This window comes from Serinus canaria, chromosome 5 (genome assembly GCF_022539315.1).
Source record: "Serinus canaria isolate serCan28SL12 chromosome 5, serCan2020, whole genome shotgun sequence".
Classification (NCBI taxonomy): domain Eukaryota; kingdom Metazoa; phylum Chordata; class Aves; order Passeriformes; family Fringillidae; genus Serinus; species Serinus canaria.
Genome location: NC_066319.1, coordinates 21,694,258 through 21,718,930, shown reverse-complemented (window position 1 = coordinate 21,718,930; position 24,673 = coordinate 21,694,258). Strand labels below are relative to the sequence as shown.

Genomic DNA, 24,673 nt, shown 5'->3' with positions numbered 1-24,673 from the left:
CACCTGGAAGGCAGCAGGAGGCTCAGGCTGCTGGGATCTTTGCAGGCAGCTTATGGAAACTTCCAGCAGAAAGCTCTTCCCAATGCAGCAGGGAGTTGCTAGGATGGGCAGGTTCTCTGAGGGATGTTTCAAGCTGGATATGTCCAGTGTACAGGTTATAGGAGCACAGAAGGATTTTTACATCTCACCAGCCAATCTGCCACAGAAATGGTGCACCCTTGACACTTCCTGAGGTTTTAAGATAAGTTTTAGATAAAATAGCATTTTAAGAGAAAAGGTTTGTCACATTTGTATATGCCTCATTTTTATATATAACTTGGCCATTTTAGCTGAAAAAATTTCTTTCAAGTCTCCCCAAAGTAAGGAGTGGAAAATTCAGCCAGGCTATTGATTCCAGCTTCTTCTTTTTCACAGAGAGCTTCATGGTATGATCCTGGCAGACATGACAAACACTTGTCAGGGCTCGTGGGAAGTTCATGATCCCACACAGTTAATACAAAATATTCAAAATATACAAAATATGTGTTCTAAGCTCATTTTCCCTCAAATATCTCCGTTTCAGTCCTGCCTGCCTTTTTACGAGCTGCAATAAATCCCATAAACCTTCTGCCCCATGCCATTAGGAGAAAGTACAGACTAAAATGTTTGAATGCTTCTCACAGAAATATATTATTTTATTCTCTACACAGAACTATTTAAATTGTAAAGTGACAGCTGAAGTGAAAAGTCAGTCTTTCAGTTGCACTTCACAAATTAATAGCATTTGGCTGTCATCACACCACTAATAATAAATGTAGTAATAAAACTCTTTGTTTTGAAAGGGAGCTGCAAAGTGTTTCCTGACAAAAAACTGCTACATTAAATTTTCCTTGTTTGGCCTCAAAGGCATCAGAAGGGATGGCAGCTTTTCCCAGCACTGTTATTGATGCATCAGGGCACAGTGATGTGAGGATACAAGAAAAAAGTGGGCCTCCAATGACCGAAGACCAGTGATTGCAGAAAACTCAGCTCTTTAAAGAATGAAACTGTACTTTAAACTAATTAAGATACTGACTCTGCTTTGAATATTCTTCCTGGTACAAGTTGCTGTCACATGAAGTAACACCTCTAACCTCCCATGGCTTTAACTCTCAAGGTATTACCATGTCCAGCTGTTACTGTGACCCTATCAAGTAAGTAGGACAGAAATTAGGATTTCTAGTTCAGGACAATCTGTCTCAGGTTCAAAATCTGGAAGAAAAAAAAAACCAACTTTCTGAGTGCAGGGAAGAACTTTGCTGATGAATCATGGGAATTCCCAACCTTCCACGTGCTCCACACTGGTGGCTGGGACAGTGCTGATGGCCATGTATTTTATGCTGCCTCCTGGGACACGAGTCAACTGGAGAGCAGAAATGCTACTGGCAAGGCAGCAAGGAGAGGAGGATTCTCCTGCTCCTTGCCAGGGAGGCCCAGAGTAACCCAGAGCTGTCAGAGCAAGAGCACTTGTCTTGGTTTCTCTTCTGTACCCAACTGCTGAGCTCTGCAAGAGTGGAACTGAATTATTTCTGAGACCTCCCATCCTCTCAGATTTGGACAAAACTGGCCACACATCTTAAATATAACAAGGAAGGTCTGACCTTGTTATGTCAGAGAGAGACCTAACAGAGAGCATGGCCAAAAGGTTCTGTCTGCTCTGAAGGTCAGAAAAAAGCAAAATCTTTTCTGTTTGAGTCAAGATTAAAAATCTTAAATTGGTGCCACAAATCAGATCTTAACAATTCTGATGGATTTCATCTTCCATTTTCTTCTAAAAGCACTGTAGAACATCCACTTATTTCATCAGAATAAATTTCATTTTTTCTTCTCTTTATAAGTCTATTTGTATGCAATCAAGAAAGAAATCAACTGTGGTCTAGAGATTAAATACAGAAGTTTCTTGACAATTGAACTATCAGGCTTCAAGTAACCCAATCCTCCAGACATTTTTGTTCAATCTCTAAAAGTTTCTGGGGACTTCAGTCTAAAATTGTAAGAACCAAAGTAGTAAATTGCTGAGTGATGGTTCAGTAACTGAAGCCCTACCTTGCCAAGAGCAGCCAGAGCAGTGCCAATGCAGACAAGCAGAGAGAAAAAAAACATAATCCCATTCCTGTCAGATGAAAGCCCACAGTGCCCAAAGCTGAGGAATGATCTTTCTAAGGTAAAACCAGGAGATAACTGGCAAGGTCACCAGGAAAAAATGTTTAGTGCAAAATACAGGGGTGTTACAGAGGAGCAGCCAATGCTCAGGACATTCTTTTCTACCTATGGCTGCTGCAGCACCAAGATGCTGTGTCTTGTCCATCGTGCCCTGGCTCACTCAATTCACTCTCCTTGCCCTGAGGCCTGGGAGGATTTCCTCAGGCTGGCTTGTCAGCTTATTCCAGGGTAACAATCTCCTCTCTGGCATGAACTGTCATGGCTCCATCAGTGCTCCAGAACCGCAGGGATTGGCAAATTTTGCATTAGGTACAGTTTGTCAGACACTGTCTCATTGATGTGACCACCATTTCTCCACCCTCTCCCTCCCACTGCTTCCCAACAGAAAACACCACCAGGCAATTTTTAATCCCTCTTTCACCACTTGCCCTTGCTTGTCCCAAAACACTGAGAGCCTGCACGTTCCTGCAGATTCCTCTCCAAACTCCCGCAGGTGGCTCAAGCTAAAGGCAAGCCATGTCAGCTGGACAGACTGTCTCCTCCTTCACACAGATCTGCCCCCAAAAAGCAGGAGGTGGGGAACAGAAACTGGGAACCATGTAGATTCTGCACCCTGACAAACCAGCCAGGAAGTGTGGGTTGTACATCTAGGCCAGTACACCTTCTGGTAACTCATGGCTGCTCACTCCTGCTTTATCTTTTGCTCTCTGCATCAGAAGCTTTCAGGACAAGCCTTCCCACAGCCCTCTCTAATGATGATGAGGACCTAATGATAAGTCTCTGATAGGTCACAGCTACAAATCCCATCCCATCCAACAATGAGGCTTTTTCTAGTCCATGTGTTCTCCCAGCTGCATGGCAGCCTGCCTTGGCACATGGCATTTCTGCTGGAAACACATGCCCAGGGGCAGAGGGCTGGCACTGGCATTCCAGAGATCAGCTGTAATGCCAACCCACTCTTCAGCACGGATCTGTGCATTGCCTCCACAATGGGAGCAGAGCAAGAGAACAAGTAACACCCTCTGTGACCAGCAAAACAGCTGCACACACAAGTTTAGATGGAAACAACTTTCAGCTGAGCACCACTCTGGATCCAGTGAGCACTGTCTGTCAGGAGGATCTTGTGATGTGAAGACTTTGCTCTAAGTCTCACCCAACCAGCAAAATCTCCTGAGTGAACAGAACAAAATTTTTGTTTCTGCTGGGAAACCTGAATCAAACAAACAATGGGGGCCATGGAACAGATCTCCTCGCTCCTTATTCTGTTTAAAATTCTTCAATACAGTCCCCACTTCCTTTACTTAAAACAAGGCCTCCCAGCTCCCTTGAGAGGTGCTTTCCCAATGTGAGCTACCAAGGACCTGCCAGCTTCAAAGGAGCCAGCAATAACTTCACAAAGCTGTTCAGAACACTACACAGGAGGAGGAGGTAAATCAAACAGGACAACAGGGGAGAAAGCACACATCTGTCACCTTGATGAGTGGGTGACTCTTTGGGAAAGGCCAGTGCTCTCCTGGCCATCACCAGGCACTCCCCAGCATGATCTCCCTGCAAGATCTCAGCAGAACTTAGGTGCAGACAGGACAGGCCCGGATGCTCCAATTTAAACGAATTATCCAGGTTGCTATGGAAACCTCAAGGATGGAAAAGAAGCACTTTGAAAACAAACCATAGTGAGGCAGATTTCCTATCCACTCTGAAAAGGTTTCTGACCAGAATAGGCAAAGTGGGTGTTAAATGCTTTTGAGCTAAGGCAATAGTAGCAGCACTTGAGGAGGAGGCATTATGGATTCACAGCACCCATCATACATGCATCTTTTATCCCAAACCCAGGAGAATACTCCTCTGTGTTTTGCCAACACTACAGTAGGAAAACTCTGACTTCTTAACCCCTTCCTGGCACCCTGTCTCTTTCTCCATTACTATTGGAGCTATAAATTACCACATGTAGCTATACTAACCCTGTAAGTCATGACAAACAGAAAAGACACAGGTAAAATTCATCTGATACAGATGAAGTAAAATTATCTATGGCTTTAAATCAAAACTAAATAATTTAAAGAGTTATTTTTCACAAAAAAACCCCAAAACAAACAAACAAACAAAAAAAAACCACCACAAACCAAAACCCAACAAAACACACACAAACAAAAAAACCAAAAACCCAGAGCAGAGAAGTGGCAAAGTGGCAGAACTTAGCTATTCATTTCAAATGGTGTGTGCTCAGATCAACCCACTGTGGCCCAAAAGTGCAGTATTGAATCAGATACACACTCCAACTTCACCAAGAGTTTGTGGTTGAATATTCAAGTAGTCTGTGACAAAATGACTCCAAGTAGCATGGGGACAGAGTGATGCCTGACACCAGTGTGGTTAATTAATAATGTCATTGCTTCTATAGCTGTTAAATAAATGAATGGTTACATATGGACCCAGTTGTGGGTTTTTTCAGAACAGCTCCATCCTGCATGTCCCTGAGGAAGGCAGGCTACTGTCCATCCTTATCCAAGACAACTTCCATTCACCTACTCCTTATCATCAAATCTGAGGGCCATTACATTTTGGAGAAGGTGATGGCTGTTTTGGAAAAGGGAATCTTACCTGGGGTTACTAGTAGATTCCAACTGTTTGAAAGCCAGAGACAAACAATTTTGAAGAATGCAATTTTTGAGCATTTTTTGAAAGAGACACATACTCTGCTGAAATATTCAAGGACCCTTCCAACCCAAACCATTCTGTATTTCAAAGAAAAGGAAAAAAAGTAAACCCACAGTTTGTATCTTCCACATAAAAATAGTGGCACAGAGGTGTTCTGTAAGCAAAGCACTCTCAGCAGCTGCTGCAGCCCCTCAGATGGACAGAATCTGGTGCCAACTGCAAAAACAAAACTCTCAGGCCAGCCCCCTGCTCTCAAATCCTCTGGGAACATTAAAATAGTCTATTTTACCTTGCTTTAGTGTACTCTGAGTTTAAATTATTTTTCAGAAAGTTTTTGGCTGAGAATCTCACAACAGTCCTGAGAAGGAAGAAAGCAAGCTTTTTAACTGGAAAGTGATTCTTCTGGATGACATTTTTAGAAGCACTGTTGTCAAATCCATGTAAGTGGGGGAAAGGTTCCTCCACCTATCTTTAAGTTAAATAATGGAACTTTACTGCATATTTACCATCCTAAACATGCTGCCCTTTGCACCTGACTGCCACAGCAGAAAGAGCAGTGCAAGACATGTGCAAGGTGCCCTGGTCTCTAGTGAAAAATCTTTAAGTGCCAAGGGAACACCACCAGCTCAAGAACTCTCAAATCTCACCTTTGTGCACACCCATTTTGAGAACTCAGCAGACGTGCCTGTAGCATTCAGGAACAAATGTCTACTGACAGGAAAGTCCTTGCAGAAAGGTGTCCTGAGGAGCTCTGAGCTGGAATCTCCTCTATCCAAAGCCATCTCCTGCTGTCTTGGCAGGCAGGGGGTTGCAATTTGCTGCTACCTGGCTAGCTGACTTTTCTGGTGAAGAGGTGGGGGAAGGAAGGAAGCTCCCAGCTGACAAAGAAACTTGACCCCTAGGCCAACTGTTCCCCTTGCAGCCAGTACACACAGGACAGGCTGGGGAATGATGCCATATGCCTTCTCCTCACTGTCAAACAGATTTGGATACAGTGAAGCTGACACGTGAGAGAAAGCAGAATGCAGTAGTCTCCAGCAACAATGGAGCACTGGGGGACGGAACATTTCTCCCATAAATCATTTTATTTCTGGAGAGGAAAACTTGGTCTTTTCCCAAATCAAAGGAAGTGAAGAAACTAAACCAAAATTTGCTAACATTACAAATTGAAACCAAGAAAAGGAGGTGAAAAACTGCTCTTCCACAAAAGCATCAGCCTCTCCAGGGCCCTGCCGTTAGTTATGTGCCATAGATTCACTGAATTCAAATAAGGTGCAATTTCCACAGGCTGAGGTTTGGGGGTTTAAAAGTTTCCAACTCATCCCCATCTCCTACTCTTTCTTGCAGCCTGGCTGCTCTTAACACAGTGAAAACAAATGGAGCTTGCATTAATTGATAAGGGCAAAAGTGTTGCCTTCTCAGAATACCTTGACAAATTAGCACTGTCCCTTGGTTAAGGACACCCACTCTCTGTCAGGACTGCAAGACCTGGACACACATACAGAGATGTGCACAAAGCTTCAATGACTCAAAGAAAGTAAATATAAAAGTAAGTGTCTGCCTCCTTCAACCCTGATTCCCATGAAATACATCACAGAGCCTAGACAAAAGATTCAAATGCAAAGAAATAACATTAAAAATACTCCAAAAACATTTCTGTACAAATTGGGATGAAAGTGGAGACATCATTAGATAATGAAGTTAAGTTTTCTAGTAACATTAATTCATTTTAGAAGGATAATGTATGGTGGTTTAGGTAGAGAAGCCGTTTCTAGGAAATGATTCTGCCCAATTTCAGACCACAGGGAGTGAAATGGCTCATTTCACTCAGGAATTTATGTCCTTTATGTCATCAATAACATTAAAACATAAGCATAACTGAGTATTAATAACTTGGCTGCTTACCAAATAACTTAAAACACAATAAATGCTGGCTAAAAAAATACAGATATTTTCCCAACACCAATTTATTCTTACAGTGAAGACGGACATTAGCTTGCTTAACAAAGCTAACGTATTGCAAGGCACAGAGTATTTACCTGTGCTTAGATCCTACTGCAGGCAGGCAGTGAAGATGCACCAAACCCAGGATTTGATCCTGTACAGTGATGCAGTAAGAACTATTTAGCTGCAGTAAGAACTTAATCACGTAGGCAGCACTCCTGACTTAACATCCAGACTGCAGTCATGAGCCCACTGCTTCCCAGCAGCAGGTGAGGCGCAGCAGGCAAGCTTGAAGGATTCCAGCAAGTCAGCCTGGAATCTGGTCTGAGGTGCTGACTGCTGATCTGTGACAGGCTCAAGAGATAAGAGAGGCTCAAGAGTGATATTCTTTAATGCAATATGCACTGACCCAGAAGTAGGGTCGTCAGATGTCTCTGTTGCTTGCCTTTGCCTTGTCCTGTCTACATGGATAGACAGTTAGGATAAAGTCTGACCACAGAGTGCAAGGCAGAAGAAAGCTGTGACCCCTCTGTTCCACTAGACACCAGTATAGTTCAAGTAGTTATTTAAGTTATGAAACTGATTGCTTAACTGGAAAAGACTCTGCAACCTACAGATAAAAAGCAGTGCACCACCCTTTGGTGAAATGAGTAATACCCAGAGATCATCCCCAAGTGCAGCTTTCTGTACAGAGACACAGAGGTGGCTTTGCATCACAGAATCCCATCTTTGTCATCACTTCCAACAGAGATCACAACTTGGGAGTAAAGGAGAGACAAGACAAGGTGCAAACTATGTGCTCACTGCATCTGTCTGCTCCAGTTGGGACCTCTCACATTTTTCATCTGCTTTGTGCCCTTTTAAGAATAATCACTGCTCACAAACTTAAATCCTGTGATTTAGTATCATCTAATAACATGTAATTTCTGTCCACATAACACTGGCAGCTTCTGATTGCCAAAGGTCTTCATAACAAAAACTCTTTTCCCCATGACTTCATGGAACTCTGTTTCTGTAAGGCTTCCTTTAAATCTGGAGCAATCTAGGCTCTAGATCTGCTGTGGGTGTATATCCAACAATGTCCAAAGTAGCTCTTCACTTCCAAACTCCATCAGGTTCTGGATAAATGATCCTAAATGTCAAGTTTATTCGTTCATCTCTAGAATGATACTCCTTAGGCACTCGATGCTGTAAGTGGCATTAGAGGGGGGGAAAAAAAAAAAAAGCATGAGCTTGTACATTTAAAATACAGGTAATCAAACAATGACTAAAACCTTCATTTCCTGTGATGGCTTCTTATTCATATTTCTAAACACTTAGCTATTGTAAAAAATGGTTCTAACTGCTCAGGGCCACTGAAAACAAGAAGTCTTTGTACATTACTGTAGGATTCTTAAGTTACAACTTTTTGATATTCTAAATTTCTATATTGATCTTGTTCTTTTCACTGCAGGCTGCAATCTTCATTGCTGAACTTCATTGCTGAACATTAAAGCTTTAATGCTGAACTGATTCCTACTGCATTACTTGGCACATGAAAACAAACCCATTGTTTCTGTGGGTGCTTTCAAATTCTCAGGCAGAAAGTAATCCTAATGTCTTGGAAAAAAACTGTGCCACTGGAAGCAGAATATCCCATACCTGCATGGGGAGTGCCTCAGCATATCTGGACAACTGCACTGCAAGTAAAGCACATAAACAGTGTCAAGGGGTTCTTACCTGCCAATCCTCCTGGGTGGCTCCTTCCATCACCAACAGACTCCCGTGATCAAGTGGGATCCTAATCCTTTCTACATAAGTATAGTCTCCATCCTCTTCCTAAAAAGAAACATCAGACACTGAAGAAGCAGGCATGTGCATTTGGTAGAAAACCAGTCCTTCACAGCAGAGCTTAAAAAGCCTGTGAGGGAGGAGGCTCTTCCAAGATCAAGAAGTAAACGTCTCTGTATCTGTATTTCATATAAAGACCAGGAGCCAAGCATTTTAACAATGAAAAGAAGCCACTGTATCTCACTGGCTGGATGCCACAGGTGAAGTTCAAAAACCAATGAGTGCAAAATTCTGGAGGGAGGCTGCAAACCTTGTGGAAACATCTTAAACAGTTCAGTGTGGAGACATTCTACAATAGCCATCCTAGATTCCAGCAGTTAACTACTTCATCAAAAGTAACATCTTCCTGGTATTCTGAATTTCTGAATTTCTCTTGTTACAACACTACATACTGCTATGGCACTAGCTGCTGGAGGAAGAGTTTTTCTTTTTAAAAATAAAAATCTCCTTTTCCTGTAATGTCTAGTAAAACAAGTTGTCTTAATCATCACTAAGCAACACAGAATACTAGACTATACGACAAATAATTTTCAAACCTTTGTTAAGCCTTTAGGTTATGTGCAACTATTTTAAAACTCAAATATAACAACTAGACATAGTGACACACCCCAGCAGTGGTCTCCCACATGCCACACTGACTGGGAACAGCAACTCTTTATTGCTTTGCCCTATCCTTTCCAACTTTAAATCAGTTATAGACTGCTCAGTGTGTAGTAGTCCAACTTGAAGGAGGTTTGTCCTTCTAAAAGTTCACAGCTTGCTGAAAAGCTCAAAATAATGAGGTAGAGTAACAAATACTGGGAAAACTATGTCCTAAGCTAGTCCAACCCGAGTTTGATTTTCAGAAAACCAACTAGGAGTGTGTGTGTGTTTATACATAAGATGCAGAGAGAAAAAGGACTGCACTTCCTGAAATGCAAAGAGCTTGGCTGGTATCAAGTCAGTATCAAGAAACATTTTCTTATCGTCAGTGGAAACGAGGAAAACATTTCAAAAATAGGTATTATAAAAATGACTGCTGAGGAAAAGCAGAGAAATGTCACTGCACATATACTTTCTATTTCAGAGGATTACATCATTTCACTCTGTGATAGACAACAGTGGGCTTATTTTTATCTCTTGCTCATCTTAATTAAAAAAGAATTCTGCTACAATAAATGATTTAGGAGAAAACATCCTTTAGGCTTAGAAAAGTCAGTATGTAAAAACAGCAATTACTTTCTGGTTTAAATGGGACATCTCTGAACTCCATTTTACTTAGAAAAAGAGATTTTAATGTCCATTTGTTTTGCAAAACCAGTGAAGTTAAACAAAAAGTTTTTACTTTTTTATGTTTCATTACTGTCAACCAAAGCTCTTTTCAGGACTTTTATTTGTAGAGATGAAGTCAGACATACAGAGAACTCACTTGACTTTCAGAGGTCAAGAAATGTATGAAGGAAATTTATTTTTGGCATCAAAGGTGGAAAAGACTTCCTGGTAACAAACGTGGAAAGTGCATCAGGTGACTTCTTTATGTTCACTTTGTAACTCTAGCTATGTACCACAAAACCACCTGATTACAAAAACAGGTATAGTCTTCTTTTTAATATATTGGAATCTTCATAATCTTGAGTTACACATACAATACAATCCAAGCTTTACACTATTCAAGTACACTGGCTAAACTTTTTTAAAAAATCCTTAATTACAGTAACTACAGTTAATAAATAAGGAAAACTCAGTGTGAGTTGATGGGAAGCTGTGAATACAAAATCTATAACAATTCCTGGGCTCCATCTAGGTTGTTTTGCTGAAATGCTATCAAAATCAAAATGAGAAAAGATCTAGTATAAATCCATATAAATCACTCAAGTTTGTTTCTTAAGTCTCAGGAAAGTTTATTGCCATAGTGGTAGAAAATGGTTTCTGGAAAGTGTAGAGGAATCTTCTTTTATAAGGAAAAGTAAATGGAAACAGCCTGTAGAAGAATATAAAATAATAAGGCAGTTAAACAGCCAAATGATGCAAAATAATTTTCCATTGCAAAAGTCAGCATTTTTCATGGAGGATACTGACTTCTAGTCTTCTGCTTCACCTATTAACCTTTTACCAAGAGAATCATCCTTACCAAAGTTCAAATCTTGTATTTTTTAGATTTCATCTTGACTGTATCCCTGTTTTCCAGTACACATCTCTATCACCAGCTGTATAAACATCCTCCTCCACAACAAAGCAGTCTCACCTACCATTACTTCTGCATTTAACATGTTTATTTTCACTGTCTCTGACAAAACCCTCACTGCAGTTCCTTACAGATTCAGTAATAATGAATATCAGTTATACTGCCCTTTCCTCACATAATACACTGGCCTACCTCTAGACTCCCTCAGTCCTGCAGCTGAGCACTCCCTTCTTCTCTGCTTGTCTACAGCTTCTCAAGCCCTGCCAATACTGGTGGACAACACCTCCTCCTCCTCTGCAGCCAGCACTGTCTGTGAGTCTCTTTCATGCCAATGTACTCACTTCATCTTGATCTGAATCTCTCCTTCTACCATGCTCCAGATTCCCACACTCATCTTCAATTAGGTCTGTTATGACACAAAGAGTTATTTTTCTGCTGTTCCCAGAAGTATTAGGAGATCTTCACCTTCTGCTAGGAAAAAAGGACTGTGCTTCAGGGATTCATTTGAAGGACAGAGCCATCTCAAGGCTGATCCTCTGAACACCAGAGCGTCCTGCTATGGTCTAACAGGTGTGAAGCTCCCTCCCTCCCCAGCACCCATCAGTCTCCTTGACTAGAGATGGAAGAAGATCAAGCTGACAGCTGGCTTTCTAACTCCCTCCACAGTTCTCATGGCCATTAGCTGGATGACCACCCAGCTGGTCCCTATGGCACCCCCCCCACCCATCCCAGGGTACCTCCCAGTGGAAGGTGGGGCATCAGGCATCACCCTCCCCCCCACAGGAACATTCCCCACTCAGCTTCCAGGAGGACACAGTCAGATAACCTGGCACTGCCTCAGAGTTGAGCAGTGAACAAGCAATGGAGAAATGGTGGTGAGGCTGAACAGAAACACCCAATCCCACAGAGTGAAACCAATTCCTCTCAACTGGGAGGATGAAGTCATGTCCAAGTGGGCCTGGGGGCTGAGGCTGTGTGGGGAATGGGAGGAGGTCACGGTGCCACAGTGGTGACACTCAGGCTGTAGGCAAGCACAAGAGGACTCACTGACTCAACCAATATCTGTGTGAACTGTGTATGAATCACAGCTCTAAAGCAAAGCATTTGTCTCCTGATTTCAGTGTAGGCAGGAGCTACAATGATGGGGGCAGGGGGAACAAGAAAGCAGGAGCAAGGTTAAAGAAATGTATTGGAACTGGAAGAAGAAAATAGAAGAAACCACATCACTGTAGACTTTCAACTATGAAGTAGGCATCGAAAAAACCCTAGAAACCATTTAAAGCAAAGGAAAAATACCAGCTGCTATCATGTAATTGGTCCAAATAAACAGAAGAGGCTGTATTTAGAAAAAAGAATGCTTAAAAATTCCAGCAGGCAAAATAAAACTCTTTCTGGAGTTAATTCCCATGAAGTCTCCTTATTCCAGGGAGGAATTTACACCTCAAATGTATTTGCAGCTTTTTTAACACGCACAGGGCTGAAATCCCAGTAAGAATTATTTCTACTTATCCACAAAGGATGCTTGTTTAAGAAGATACAAATAGTCTATGCATGTCTCTACACTCCTTTATCCTCTATTAGATGATGAAGACTTATCCAGTACAGTGCTCACCAAAAAGAAAAACAGAGGACTGAACTTTTCCATACCCTCACCTTAGAACAATTTTCAGGATAATAAAAAGAACATTTAAACCTAAGTAACTTTTTTTTTCATTTTTGCCAAGTGAAAAAAGATTTCAGATTGTGTGATTGTTTCAGAGTTACTAACAGACAATTGTCAAAATTCACACAAACATGCACAGAAAATGCAACCCATCAACGCAACTGGTCATCTTTTCAGTTAGAGAAACAGGATTTTATTCACTATCAGGTTCATCCACATTTCAAGACATAATCTAGAAAATATTTGTAGAGATACCAAGATGAACTGAAGTCTCTGAAAGCTCTGATCTAGCACTCTTCAACTGCCCTTCAAGCTCCAACCTCCCTTGTGGTACATACAGTTTTGTACCCAATACATGATCCCATACAGAAAACCACATTTTTTCCTAGGACCATTTATCCACAGTGATGTTCTACCGTAAGTGATGTTCTCATCTTGTACGTTCATTATAACTTTCATCTCAAAATGCTTAAAAGCACTTACAAGAACAGAGGGAAATGAAGGTCTGTGAAACCCAAAAATCTGAACCAGCACAGTGTTGGCCCTCAAAGAGCTTTAATTTTGGGAGGAAAATTCTGTTTCCCTCCTCAATGAAGATGAACTCTGGAAAACCCAATGTACTGATACTGGTTGATGCTAAAACCAGGGAGAGCCTGAATGCCTGTGATGACTGTTCATCTGAATTCCTTTTCCTTAGATTACATTCCTCTTCCTGTACCTTGCTTTTTAACAAAGGAATGATCAAACTTCAAAGATCTACAATCAGTTTTAACTTTCTGTTAATGAAAGAGAGAGTGCTACAGTACAATAGGATATGAAAATTACTTCTTTGGTACAGCCTGAAAGGTTGTAATTTCCATCAGAGCCTCTTGTAACTCCCACTTGGCAAAGCATCTATTGTTATAGGATGCTCTGAGGAAACTTAAGTCTTTGGGAATGTACAAAGAATACGTAATGTGTGCCATGTAATTATTAAGTATGAATTCCCTTAGGCACAGGACACAATAGCAACTATTCCAAAGATCTGCACATGGGGATTCTACCTCAGAAAAAAGGTACATCACTTGCAAAAGGAATACACTTCACAGCTAGCAAGACTCAGCTAGTCAGAAATATTAGGTCAAAAGTGTAAAAAAAATGAGGAGAGCTTGAGGGATACATCTATAGAAAACCATCCATCTCTGGAAGAAAAGGGAAGAAATGGTGCAATACAGCTCAAACAGTCAAGTACAAATGGCACAGACTGAATTTCCCCTTTGCTAATAGTGGGTGTCTTTTCAGAAAATCTATAGAAAAAGGCATCTCACTCAAGAACTAGGACTGATTTTTAAAAGAGAACCTGTGAAGTTTATACTGAAGTTTAAACGTATTTTATTCTGATTCTGTTCTGATTGATGGAAAACACAGGCACTTCTGCAATGAATCCAAGCACCATTTACAGCTCTCTAGAGGAATAAACTTTCCAGCTGACATTTTATTATCAACACAGCATCAGGGATACTTACTCATGCTATGCTCACTGACATAACAGACTGGTGGCTATGTGATCTCATGCTCAAGGAGAGCATGAGATTAAATTCACTTCAGGCAACAAAGAATTTACAAATTGGAGATCTGGTGAAAACTACAAACTATTTGTATTCTGGTTCAATTTCTGACCTTTGCTGTTCAGACTAGGTGACTCAAGGTGACTCTTGATGGGCAGGCTTCAGTATGTCAGCATAGAGTTTTCCTGTAGGCTGGTAATTATCACCTCTGCTTTCTGTACTACCTAATCAGAATAAATAGCAACACAAGCAGCTGGCAAACTTCTTTCCAAAGTAGTCAAAGACTGCACAAGCAAAAAATTCATCTGAAACAGGACACTCTAAAATAAGGCCTGTATTCTTAACACATGTGAATCCTTTACTTGGATAAATATGAACTGCAAAGTTTAAGCTGACTTATAAACAAAGCACTTTCATGCACAGCACTTCATCTAGAAAGAGAATTCACTACTGAATCACCAATTAACTCCCAAAAGGATACTCCACAGGTCTCCTTATCCAAGTAGAGGATCTCTGTTTAGCCTGCCAGTATGATGTGACAGCTTCCAAGGCATTTCATGGAAAAGAAATTAGCTTCTTCCCTTTGTTCACTGCCCCTCAATCTGAATACACACACGTCAAAATGCAAACACTGTTAAGAGGATTTTTACTTACAAGAGTAGTCAGAACTGCTCTTCACCCCACATACACTCTGCATTACATAACATTGTCTGTCCTGAGTTTAAGAAAATGGAACACTGTGCAAATGAATCAAAGAGTAAGTCCACTTGCAGCATCACTGATCTCATTTTAAGGACTAGAAAGTCCTTATTTGGGCAGAAGGATGCCCAGGTTCCAATTCACTGCAGCACCACACTACACTGCTGCATAAGATGTTAGAGTGCTCCCATCCCCATCCTCAGAATGTCATGGCCCACGGGAGGGATTCCTTGAGCCCTACACTTATTCCACAGACCCTTCTAACTAGTGCTTTCATTAACTTTGAAATGCTTCAGTAATTAAGTTTCCTTAAATGGGGAAAACAACAAACCTATTAGTAGCTCTAAGGGTCTCTCAGTGTGGTATGAACACTCACAGGGGAAGGTTTTTTCCTCATCTCAAAGGTCCGAGTAGCACCAAAGCTGAGGGAGGCAATGACAGGATTTTTCCCCAGCGATGGCTCGTTGTCACTGTGCCAGTCCACACTGTCCTTCTCATTTCGGTACAGGTTGCAGAGAAGAGAGTTGAAGGTGTGGCCAGTGAACTCCTCAATGCGCTCCTTCAGCATGCTCAGCACAGGATGCCACTGCAATCAGCACAGAGGGAAATGTAAATGCCACAAACACAGGCCAGGGGCAGGTAATGCAAGACAGAAGGCAAAACCCACCAAGAAACAAAATATACTGCACTTTATTCACAATAAACTTAAAACCAAACAAATTACAGCAATTCTGATGATATTTTTAGTAGAGCAGAGGAATGGGAGGAGCTTTCTCCGAAATATGCACACGTTACCCATCACTCAGTACTAAATCATCTCTTAAAACTCCGAAGCCAGGCTGCCTTTCACACTAATGGAGGCAATCCGTGACTAAATGACACTGCTCTCAATTGCCTGCAGCTGTTGACAGAGAACAAGAGGAAATGGTTGGCATAACACAGCCCTCTGTCCCCACTCTGTTAACACAGCTTGTTGAGCTCAACTCATCACCTCTTGGGCTTTGGACTTTGACATTGTAACTCTTCAGTGGGTCACAAAACCAATGTCACTGGCCCTGGATTTCATCCTTCCCTTTGCTATCATCTTGCTGAGCTCACAGCCTGGGGAAGCTCTGTACATTCCATTACAACTCAGTCCACTTATTTCATGTTATGAAGTTACATCATGACTTTCATCTGTCAGAGTGCTTTTAAGAACTTCACAAATATATAAAGAAAAAAAAACCAAACAAACAAAAAACCAAAGCAATGTAGGCCAGAATTTTTGCCCATTATATAAGCAGAAACAGAGAGCAAGAGAGGATAAGAAACTGATTCCAAATCTCCAAATGCACCACTGGCAGAAGAAGCAACACACACCTGGGAATATTTTCTAGTATCCATCTCTAATAAACAAGGCTGTACTACCTTCTTTCCAAGCTTCCCTGTGTTTAACTGGTTACACTGCAGGGACCTCAACATAACACCTTTCCCTAATGGGGTATTTCTAGCTAAGTCATGCCTTCAACAATTAAGAATCGTGTGAATAATTAATTCTAGGTAAACATAGCTTGCAGTTATGGAACATGTCAGGAAAGCAGTAATACCACTCAAAAAAAGTTTGCTTTGCAACCGGGCTGCCTGATGTGCAGAGGAGTCCAACAGGAATTATTGAGAGCACTTTTCAGTGACCAACCAGGACTAGATTTCTTCAACTCCCATCACAGAAATATGTATTACTAAAATGTTACCATACAATGAATGTTACAATGTAATTGAAAGCCCACTACAAACCTGCAGCAGTGGATGTAGTTCTGTTGAAACAACTCTATCACTGCTTACAGAAAAACATTTTCTCATAGCAAAAATCACTGAGGCACAAACTGCATTACATCTAGAAGTGCTGCAATCACACCAATTCTTACAAAAAAAAAAAAAAAAAAAAGGAGGGGCACAAAGCTAATTACTCCTACATATCAAGTGTTTAAGGGAGTAATCAGTTTTGGCTAAGCTGTGCACTAAACTACATTTTACTCAGGATATTTCTGTGCTAGAGACCCTATTCTACACGTAGGGACTGTACTCTTTACACCATTCCCTACTTTTCTAAGCTGCAGGTATTCCCACCTGCAAAGCTGTGTGAAATACCAGTGTCCATGTGCAGTGTACCCATAGATCTGCCTATGGGCAACCTGCAGCTGAGGAAGGGCTGGCTTCCAGCTGTGCAACTTCTCCAGTGCATCTCACCTCCGGCTTGAGTTTCCTCCTCTCAGTAAAAAGCAGAAATATTCCGGAATAAAAGACAGAACCACAGCCTGAGTGACTCATTTGGGCCTTGTTCCTTTTGGATGAGAGAAACAAGCCAGTGGCTCAATGAGTGCTAACTCAGAACTTGATGAAAACTGAAATGAAACCTCGAATTCAGGGTATATGGGCTCTATCCAGTCTCTGAACAGCAATGGATTTCACAACAGGCGGTTCTGAACTGGATTTAAATCATTAGTGTACAACAGAATGATTTTGTGAGGGCACTTCCAATCCCTAAAGCCATTCAGCTTTCAGAAAAGCCCATTTAAAATAGTATTTCACAAATGAGTACCAAAGAAATGCTTGTTTTTCCACCACAAGTTCCATAGACCATAGAATTTTTTTAACTACAGTAATTTTGAGACTACAAAATCTTCACAACTCATCATGTTAAATAGCACCTTTCCAACTCTTCCCAAACATCCCACTTTGGCAGCAGTTCTGGGACTTGGGACACTTTTCTCTCAGCTATCCAGCTTTCAACAGTGACACCTAATTACTGCTGTGGAAATTTTAAACAAAGCAGTACCAAGAGACAGGCTGATAGGACAACAGGCTGAGAGAGAGGGGGGGGAGGGAGAGAAAACATGAACAAAACATCACTGAGTCACTCACAAGGCTTTTAACTCTTCCAAAACAGTGTGGAAAATTACATGCTACAATCTGGAGTAGCTGAGCAGATGAGCTGCTCAGCAGCTCACAGATGTGTGAATTTCATAGCATCCACATAGGAATCAAAATATGCCTAAACTTTCATTTAAAGCAGTATTGAATCTAAGTGCTTCTGAAAGTAACTATTTCAGTAGTTACTGTATCTTTACATTTAAAAAATCTATATTATTGTGTGCAGTAAAACCTCCCATACAAAGGTGCTTGGAATAAGTCACACAGAGCAATTCAGAGTTTTGTACAAAGCTTCAGCGACCCAAAGCAAAACTTGAAACTGTAGAGTAGTAACCTCCCCTTGGCAACATCTGGCAACTAAATCACACTGCTCTCAGACAACTCACTCAGAAGTGTATTGTATAAAACTGACCACATTCCAGCAGAACCTGCTGCTGATCACAAATGAAATGCTAACAGATTCTCTAGATAACTAGAACAGAGGACAGAGAAAATTTTTGTCTCTTGATCTCTGCAAAGGATTTCTCTATAGACAATAATAAAACACATACAAACATATACATACATTTGGATTTGGCTGCATTGTTATCCTGGAGTATGTGTAAGGAAGTTCCCCATACCAGGATGTAAGCCGTGGTTCCTCAAAAGATACTTCTGAAAAAAACAGGAAGACTTTCTCAGCTGCCTTATCAAACAATGTGAAAATGGAAAGATAATGCAATTCTGCCAAGAAATTTGATCAAAAAGAGATTGTCCATTCACCTAAAGTTAAAAAGCAGCCCCTTAACATAATGAACTCAAGTGAAGGAATTAAATTATTCAAAATCAGGTGTGCATCTGGAAGAGGAATTACCTTGCCAAAACCTTGGACTTGGTTCTGGTGCCCAGTATGCTGGTATAAGTTGCAAGATGCAGATGGATACACTGGAAAGGGTGAAGTAGAAAGGACTGTAGCATCCTTGGGACACTACAGTAAAAAAATGTAGCAAGGCTGAACACAATATTCTGTCAAATGTGTGTGTGCTCTGTGGCATAACACAAACATCAGGTTAAAAATACTTCTGGCTTCTGAAAAAGCTATCTTGGCAACTATTTCTCATGCTTGACAGGTTACCTTCTCCATTATACTGTCCCTTTATTGCCAGCCAACAAACACACACGTTGGAGACCTTTTCCAGTCCCATCCAGTAACTGCTCTGATACATTATCTTACATCAGCTCCTGATTGAAAGTGAAATTTAGCTAGAACAGGTGCCCCTTAGTGAACAAACCCAGAATAGCAGCCTCTTCACCTACTGCATATTGGAACCAGTAACTAAAGCCAAAGGAAAAGGAACATGCTCTCCTGGGATTTTCAGTAAAAGAGGCAAAAAATATACCTCATGAAAAAAATCTCCAGGAACACAGTTTTTAAGTATTGCTGGGAAATTGTATGATGGTGGCCAGACTAAATCTTAAAAAATGAGTGAGAAAAAGAACTGGAAGTGACAGAAGAAACAGTAGAATTCCAAGATTTTTAAGACAGGCAATTTTAATTTGGAAAGATCTCATTTAGCTGGCAATAGTAACGTGGTATTAGAGACTAAAAAAGTAAGCTGCAGTAGTCTTCAGATATGCATGGAAAACCTGCACGGACTGAAAATGAAAACCAATTCTAAAGATGCACAGATTCTGTTATGGAACTGACCAGTGAATGACCTGAAAAGGTGGCCATACACTCCTTACCCTGCCTGATGTGAGTTCGCTGCCCCCAGGGGATGTCTTGGAGGAGTTGCTCAAACATCCAGTCTGCTTGTTCTGAGTCAATAAAGCCAGGAATCAAATGAATCCTAAGGATGGAAAGGAAAAATGGAAGGAATATACACTTCTATTTCTGCTTTGGGAAAATATTTTCATTTCCAGGATTCCCAAAGGAGGTAAAAATTGCTGCAATGCATCATATCAAAAGTCAAAGCCCAGTATCCTGTTTCTGACCACACCAAAAACAGGCATGAAGGAAAGAACAGAAGGGCTCCTGTTGAGTCTTACCCCACTGTAATTTCTTTCAAAACTTATAAAAACATATGACAACCAGCAACATACCATAAATTCCAGAATCAGCCATATGCTGTGAAAAATGGCATCCTTCTCCCTGCTATTAACTTTAAATCTGATAAATCAGATAGACCTGATTATGGCAATACAACCAAAATTAAGTAATTACCCTTTATTCACCATCTCTACATCACTTAGAATTTGACAGCCCTTTATCCCTACTGCCATTCCTGTTCTCTTTTTCAAAGCATAAGGAAAAGTATTTAGTATAAAGACAGTATTTAATATCTTCTGTTTTTTCATTTCCATATGTATGTCTAATATTCTGATTGGACTAACAGTCACCCAAGAATTACAACCACTGTGGTGGGCTGCAGAGTAGGAATGTTGCTAACAGCAGCTTACTCTCACAAGTATTTCATGCCCCAAAGATGTCACAGTAAGAGTATACAGTAAAGGTGTTAAAAAAATGCAAATCTGATTATTAACTTTGCTGAAATATATATATTCCATCAGTGTATTATGAAAACAAACTCCAGAAAATGGAGGATAACCCAGTTGTGTATCCTGTCTCCTTCCAGCTGGTCAAAGCTTTTACTTTTCAAAATACTTTAAAGATTTATTTGCATCTTCAGAAGAAACTAAGATGAAGGCACAAAAACAAAATAATACAATAATCAGAAGAAATTAAATAAATGCACAAAAAAATTACTATGTCCTTGGCATTTTTTCCACTCTCAATAAAAACTTATTAAGAGTGGAAAAAATGCCAAGGACAAATTCAAAAGAGGAGGTTTAATACTGAATTTTTTTGCAGATAAGTCAGCAAAGTAAAATGTATTTTAGTTAGTAGGAATCACAGAAAAAGTAGGTTTTGTTTTGAAGTGTCCTGAAGCTGAAATAATTAAGGCATGGCATACAAGCACAAGGGACCATCCTGAGGTCACCACAATTGCCTAAAGTTAAATGCTTTCATTAGATTTATTTAAAACAATTCTAACTTACAGCTATGAGTTTTGGTGTGCTCTTAACCGTTCAACAGACATCACACACTTGCTAACACAGGAATACTGATCCAAATTCACATAGCAACTTACTGTGAATCATGACACAAATGGACACAGCCCCTTGTTCTTATTCTAAAAGAACACCGGATGCAGTTCACACCACATGTCAAGAGGTTTCTTTTCCTTCTCTTCAGGGCTGCTCAGAGCATCTCAGTCCCTGCTATGTACCACTCAAAAGTATTTCCAGAACTACTCTAAAGAGATGATGCACAGGAAGTGCCATGTGCAGCTGCTGAAGTCAAAACCCTCTGCAGAGACTGGACTGCAGAAAGCTGAGTATCACCACATTACCCAGCAAAAGCAAACAACATTTCATCTACTTACCTAGAAGTGCCAGTTGGTCCCTTGCTGAGCTCATACACACCAGGCTTGCTGAGGATGAAGAAAGGAAAGAGCATTCAGAAAGACAAACAAATTATCTTTGACTGAGCAGCACAGACTAGAATTGCTGCAGACCTGGACTAGGGAAAATTTTCTTTAAAAGAGAAAAGAAAGTTAGAAAAGGGAAGAACTAATGTCCTGGACATAAAGGTTAGAGTAAGGCAGCAAGGCATGCTGCAGAAGCAAATGAGTTTGTGTGTGCTTCCTGTCCTTCCCTTCACCAAAGGCTCAGTACAGTTTTAGGGCTCTTGGAACAAAATAAGAGGGATGTCACAGGGAACCAAAGGAAGACAACCATACATGACTGCACCCAGAACACTATGTTTGCATTTACAGGTACACTGAGAAAGAAAATTCTACCAAGACAGCCAAACTGAACCAAGCTGGGTTTTCAGTATCTCTAACTCCACCATACACCACCACACTTTGTCATGCTTCATGCCAAAGTCATCCTGGGAAGATCCCCGTTTCAACACAAAGGGTGAGTGACATACAAATACCCAGCTTCACTATGAAACTTACTATCAGCTATTTCTCTGAGTCCTGAAAGAAGGTGCCATAGCAGCTACATTTCTGGTACATTTCAGAGTAAGTAATTTCTAGCACAGTTTACAGTGGGACTGTCCCAAGAAAACGTACACTGCTAACCAAAGGAGACATACTGGCAATTGTGCTGAACCAGAATGTTCAACTCTTCATGGTTGCTGGCTTCCCAGCTATACAAAAGGCATAAAAACCAGTTAACAGGCTTGGGCTCTCCTGATAGCACATTCAGCTCATGATAAAAGGGTTAAAAGGCCACAATTTCTACTCTTACCGACCACGACCACGACTACAGAAAAAGTGCAGAGAAATCAGCAGGGTACTCACTCTATCACACCTGCCTCAGGAACCCTGCGCTCCACCTGAAAGGGAAGGAGACAGCACACAGTGAATATTAAAGTATCCGGCACTCTCCAGTCCAACATCATCCCTAGTGACTCTGTGAAGCCACACACTGATAAGCTAGTGAGAAAAACACACCTCAGGGCAAGAGGGAAGGAGTAACAGCTCAGCCCCTCCCTCCTCGTCCCAGAAACTCTCAAATGCAGCTATCACTGCAAGCTGGTTTTTAGCCATCAACTGCCCCCTAAAGGACACTGATTTCTCAATTGTTTAGACATCATAATACTTGGTATTTATCAACTGCAATCAAGAAAATTCTTATTTTTATATTTATAAAAATATCCTTATATAAGGAAAAATTCAGAACAACCCTAAGAAACATGAACAAACTGCAGACCTCAGTCAAATGAGCAAAACATGAAAGATCAGACATAGCAGGAGCTTACACTGTAAAGCTGTCTGCACAGCTGAGACAGCTGTATTTTGTTAAGAGACAGAGGAGCTTAATCCAGCCTTGGCTATCATTCTGGTTGTCTAAGGGATTTATGCTTCTATTCTCTGAGCTCAGTGGAGTTCTGATTTGCAAGGAGTTACTGCATTGAGTCAACAAGAGCATCAAAATATAGTACAATATAGACAGCAGGTCTCTGCCAGAGGGGAAAAAATCTTCCCAGGCCATCTTCAAGGCTTCCAAGCCTAGATGACAGCCTTATTTTTTTCTCCAAGCAAGGAAGTTCCCATACACTGCACAGAGCACAATATCCTTCATCATGGGATATAAAGTCTACAAAACAAATACGATGCTCTGTCCCTGTAACAAGTTAGGACAGATGCCCACCTGAGGAAAACAAGAAGAGCCCAAACATGCTTAGGACATGGCAGACTGAATATTTAGTAGAACATACTCTTTTGGCTCTCTAAAAAAAAGAGAAGTTGTGAACAGGCTAAACAGAGGGACTGTAACTTTCTGTTCCCTACATAAACAAAACAATTAGCAACTGCTTAGCAAAAGCTCAAAGCTCAGATTTTAAACAAATAATTGTTACCTATCATATGAAATTTTTTAACAGATGAGATTCTGCTAGTTGCCCTGGAAGTTTTACCTCTGATGGCTTTTCAAAGACAAATTGCTTTTGAGTGTGAGGCTGGTCTTTCTGTCTCCATGCTGGTCTCACACCTGCCAGGGCAAGGCTGCTGGCCACAGCTGCCTTAGGTGCTAAAACAAAGAAAGAAGGAACAAAAGATCACATGAATTGAATATCACCATACTAAAAAATATAGTAGGGAAAACTTAGGGAATCATTCCTTGGAGTATTCTCCTATGCTTGGCAGAGAATTCAGAAAACTGCCAAACCTAAGAGTCAAAATTGCACAGGAACTGATTTTTTTATATACATTTGTTATTCATCCACAAACAAAACTGAAAATGTACTTTTATCTGAAAGGATGACATCTGTAACTTTTCAATTCTTCAACAAACACCTATCACACACCAGCAGAAATTGCTCCATGCAGTTAAGCTGCTTCCTTCTGTATTCTTTTTCTTAGGGAAAAAAAAAAACCCTACAAAAATATTTTTATTAAAACAGAATTTTTAAACCAGGGAGAAAGCAGAAGAGCAACTGTGGCACACCACTTCAGGTGTTTTATTTACACATGCAAACAGGTTTTAAAATGGGCCTGGAACACAAAGTCTTCACTCTGCATAATTCAATGGGGATTTTTTTTTTTAATCCCCTTAGGAATACAAACAATGAAATGCACCTGTGACAGAAAATTGAGGCCACATGCACAAGTCACAACAGTTGGCTATTCTCTTTCATGATTTAAAAAAAATCAGCTTGCCTAGGATGCTCAGTCTGCAGATATAGGGGAGCTTTATGGAAACTATAATCAAGTGAGTGGAACATGTTTGGAGCAAAAACAGACCAGTCCCTTCTGCAACACTGGAAACCTTCAAAGCGCTCCTCTGCCTCTGCACTCTTAGGTTTCAGGGTTTGCTAAAAAAACCCATGTTAACTCCATGCCTTTTCAGTACTTCTCTTTATTTTACAATGTTTTCACCGTGAAAAGCCAAAGGAAGGCACATAATGCGTTTTACGGATAAGAAGTGCCGACTGTTCTTGGAGAAGTCAGCTCCACCAAACACCACTGGGCTCATTCGAGCTGCCCGCAGAGGCGCCCGACGCGCTCAGCTCTCCGTGCGCGTCAGAACCCAGCCCTGCGCCGCGCCCCGCAGCCAGAACGCCGCACGAGTGGCACAGGCACCAACTGCACTGAAAAGCTGGCTTCGAACACCGGCAGCTGGCTTCGAGCACCGGCAGCTGGCTTCGAACACCGGCAGCTGGCTTCGAGCACCGGCAGCTGGCTTCGAGCACCGGCAGCTCAGTCACCGACGGGAACGGGGGGAACGGGGCCGGCCCTCGCACGGCGGTCGGAAAGTGCAGCCGGAGACCGGCGCCCCTGCCTGCTGCTCGCCCCGTCGCGCCCAGGACGGCAGTGGAGGAGTCCCGGCCGTCGGGAAGGACGGCTGTGAGCGCTCCTTACCTGCGGGCTGCCCCGCCGAGGCGCCGGCCCAGCCGCCCTGCACCCGGGCCCGCCGCCGCCTCTCCGACATGGCCGGCCCAAGGCCCCGAGCCCCGCCCGCGCCTGGGCCCGGCCGTGCGGCCGCGGCTCCGCCCGCCCGCCGCGCACGCAGCGGCTGCGCTCC

At 41.6% G+C, this 24,673-nt stretch overlaps 1 protein-coding gene across 1 annotated transcript; it reads right to left on the bottom strand.

Moving 5' to 3' along the window:
• Nucleotides 1-6,788: 6,788 nt before the first annotated feature.
• On the bottom strand, nt 6,789-24,646 carry ALKBH3 (alkB homolog 3, alpha-ketoglutarate dependent dioxygenase). The gene is made up of 9 exons (XM_030239920.2): nt 24,511-24,646; nt 23,067-23,179; nt 21,949-21,983; nt 21,022-21,069; nt 19,322-19,425; nt 18,162-18,250; nt 15,063-15,272; nt 8,503-8,601; nt 6,789-7,971 (listed from the first exon to the last, which is right to left on the bottom strand). The coding sequence occupies exons 1-9, from the start codon at nt 24,578-24,580 to the stop codon at nt 7,879-7,881; spliced, it is 861 nt and encodes a 286-aa protein (XP_030095780.2). The 5' UTR covers nt 24,581-24,646; the 3' UTR covers nt 6,789-7,878.
• Nucleotides 24,647-24,673: the final 27 nt, after the last annotated feature.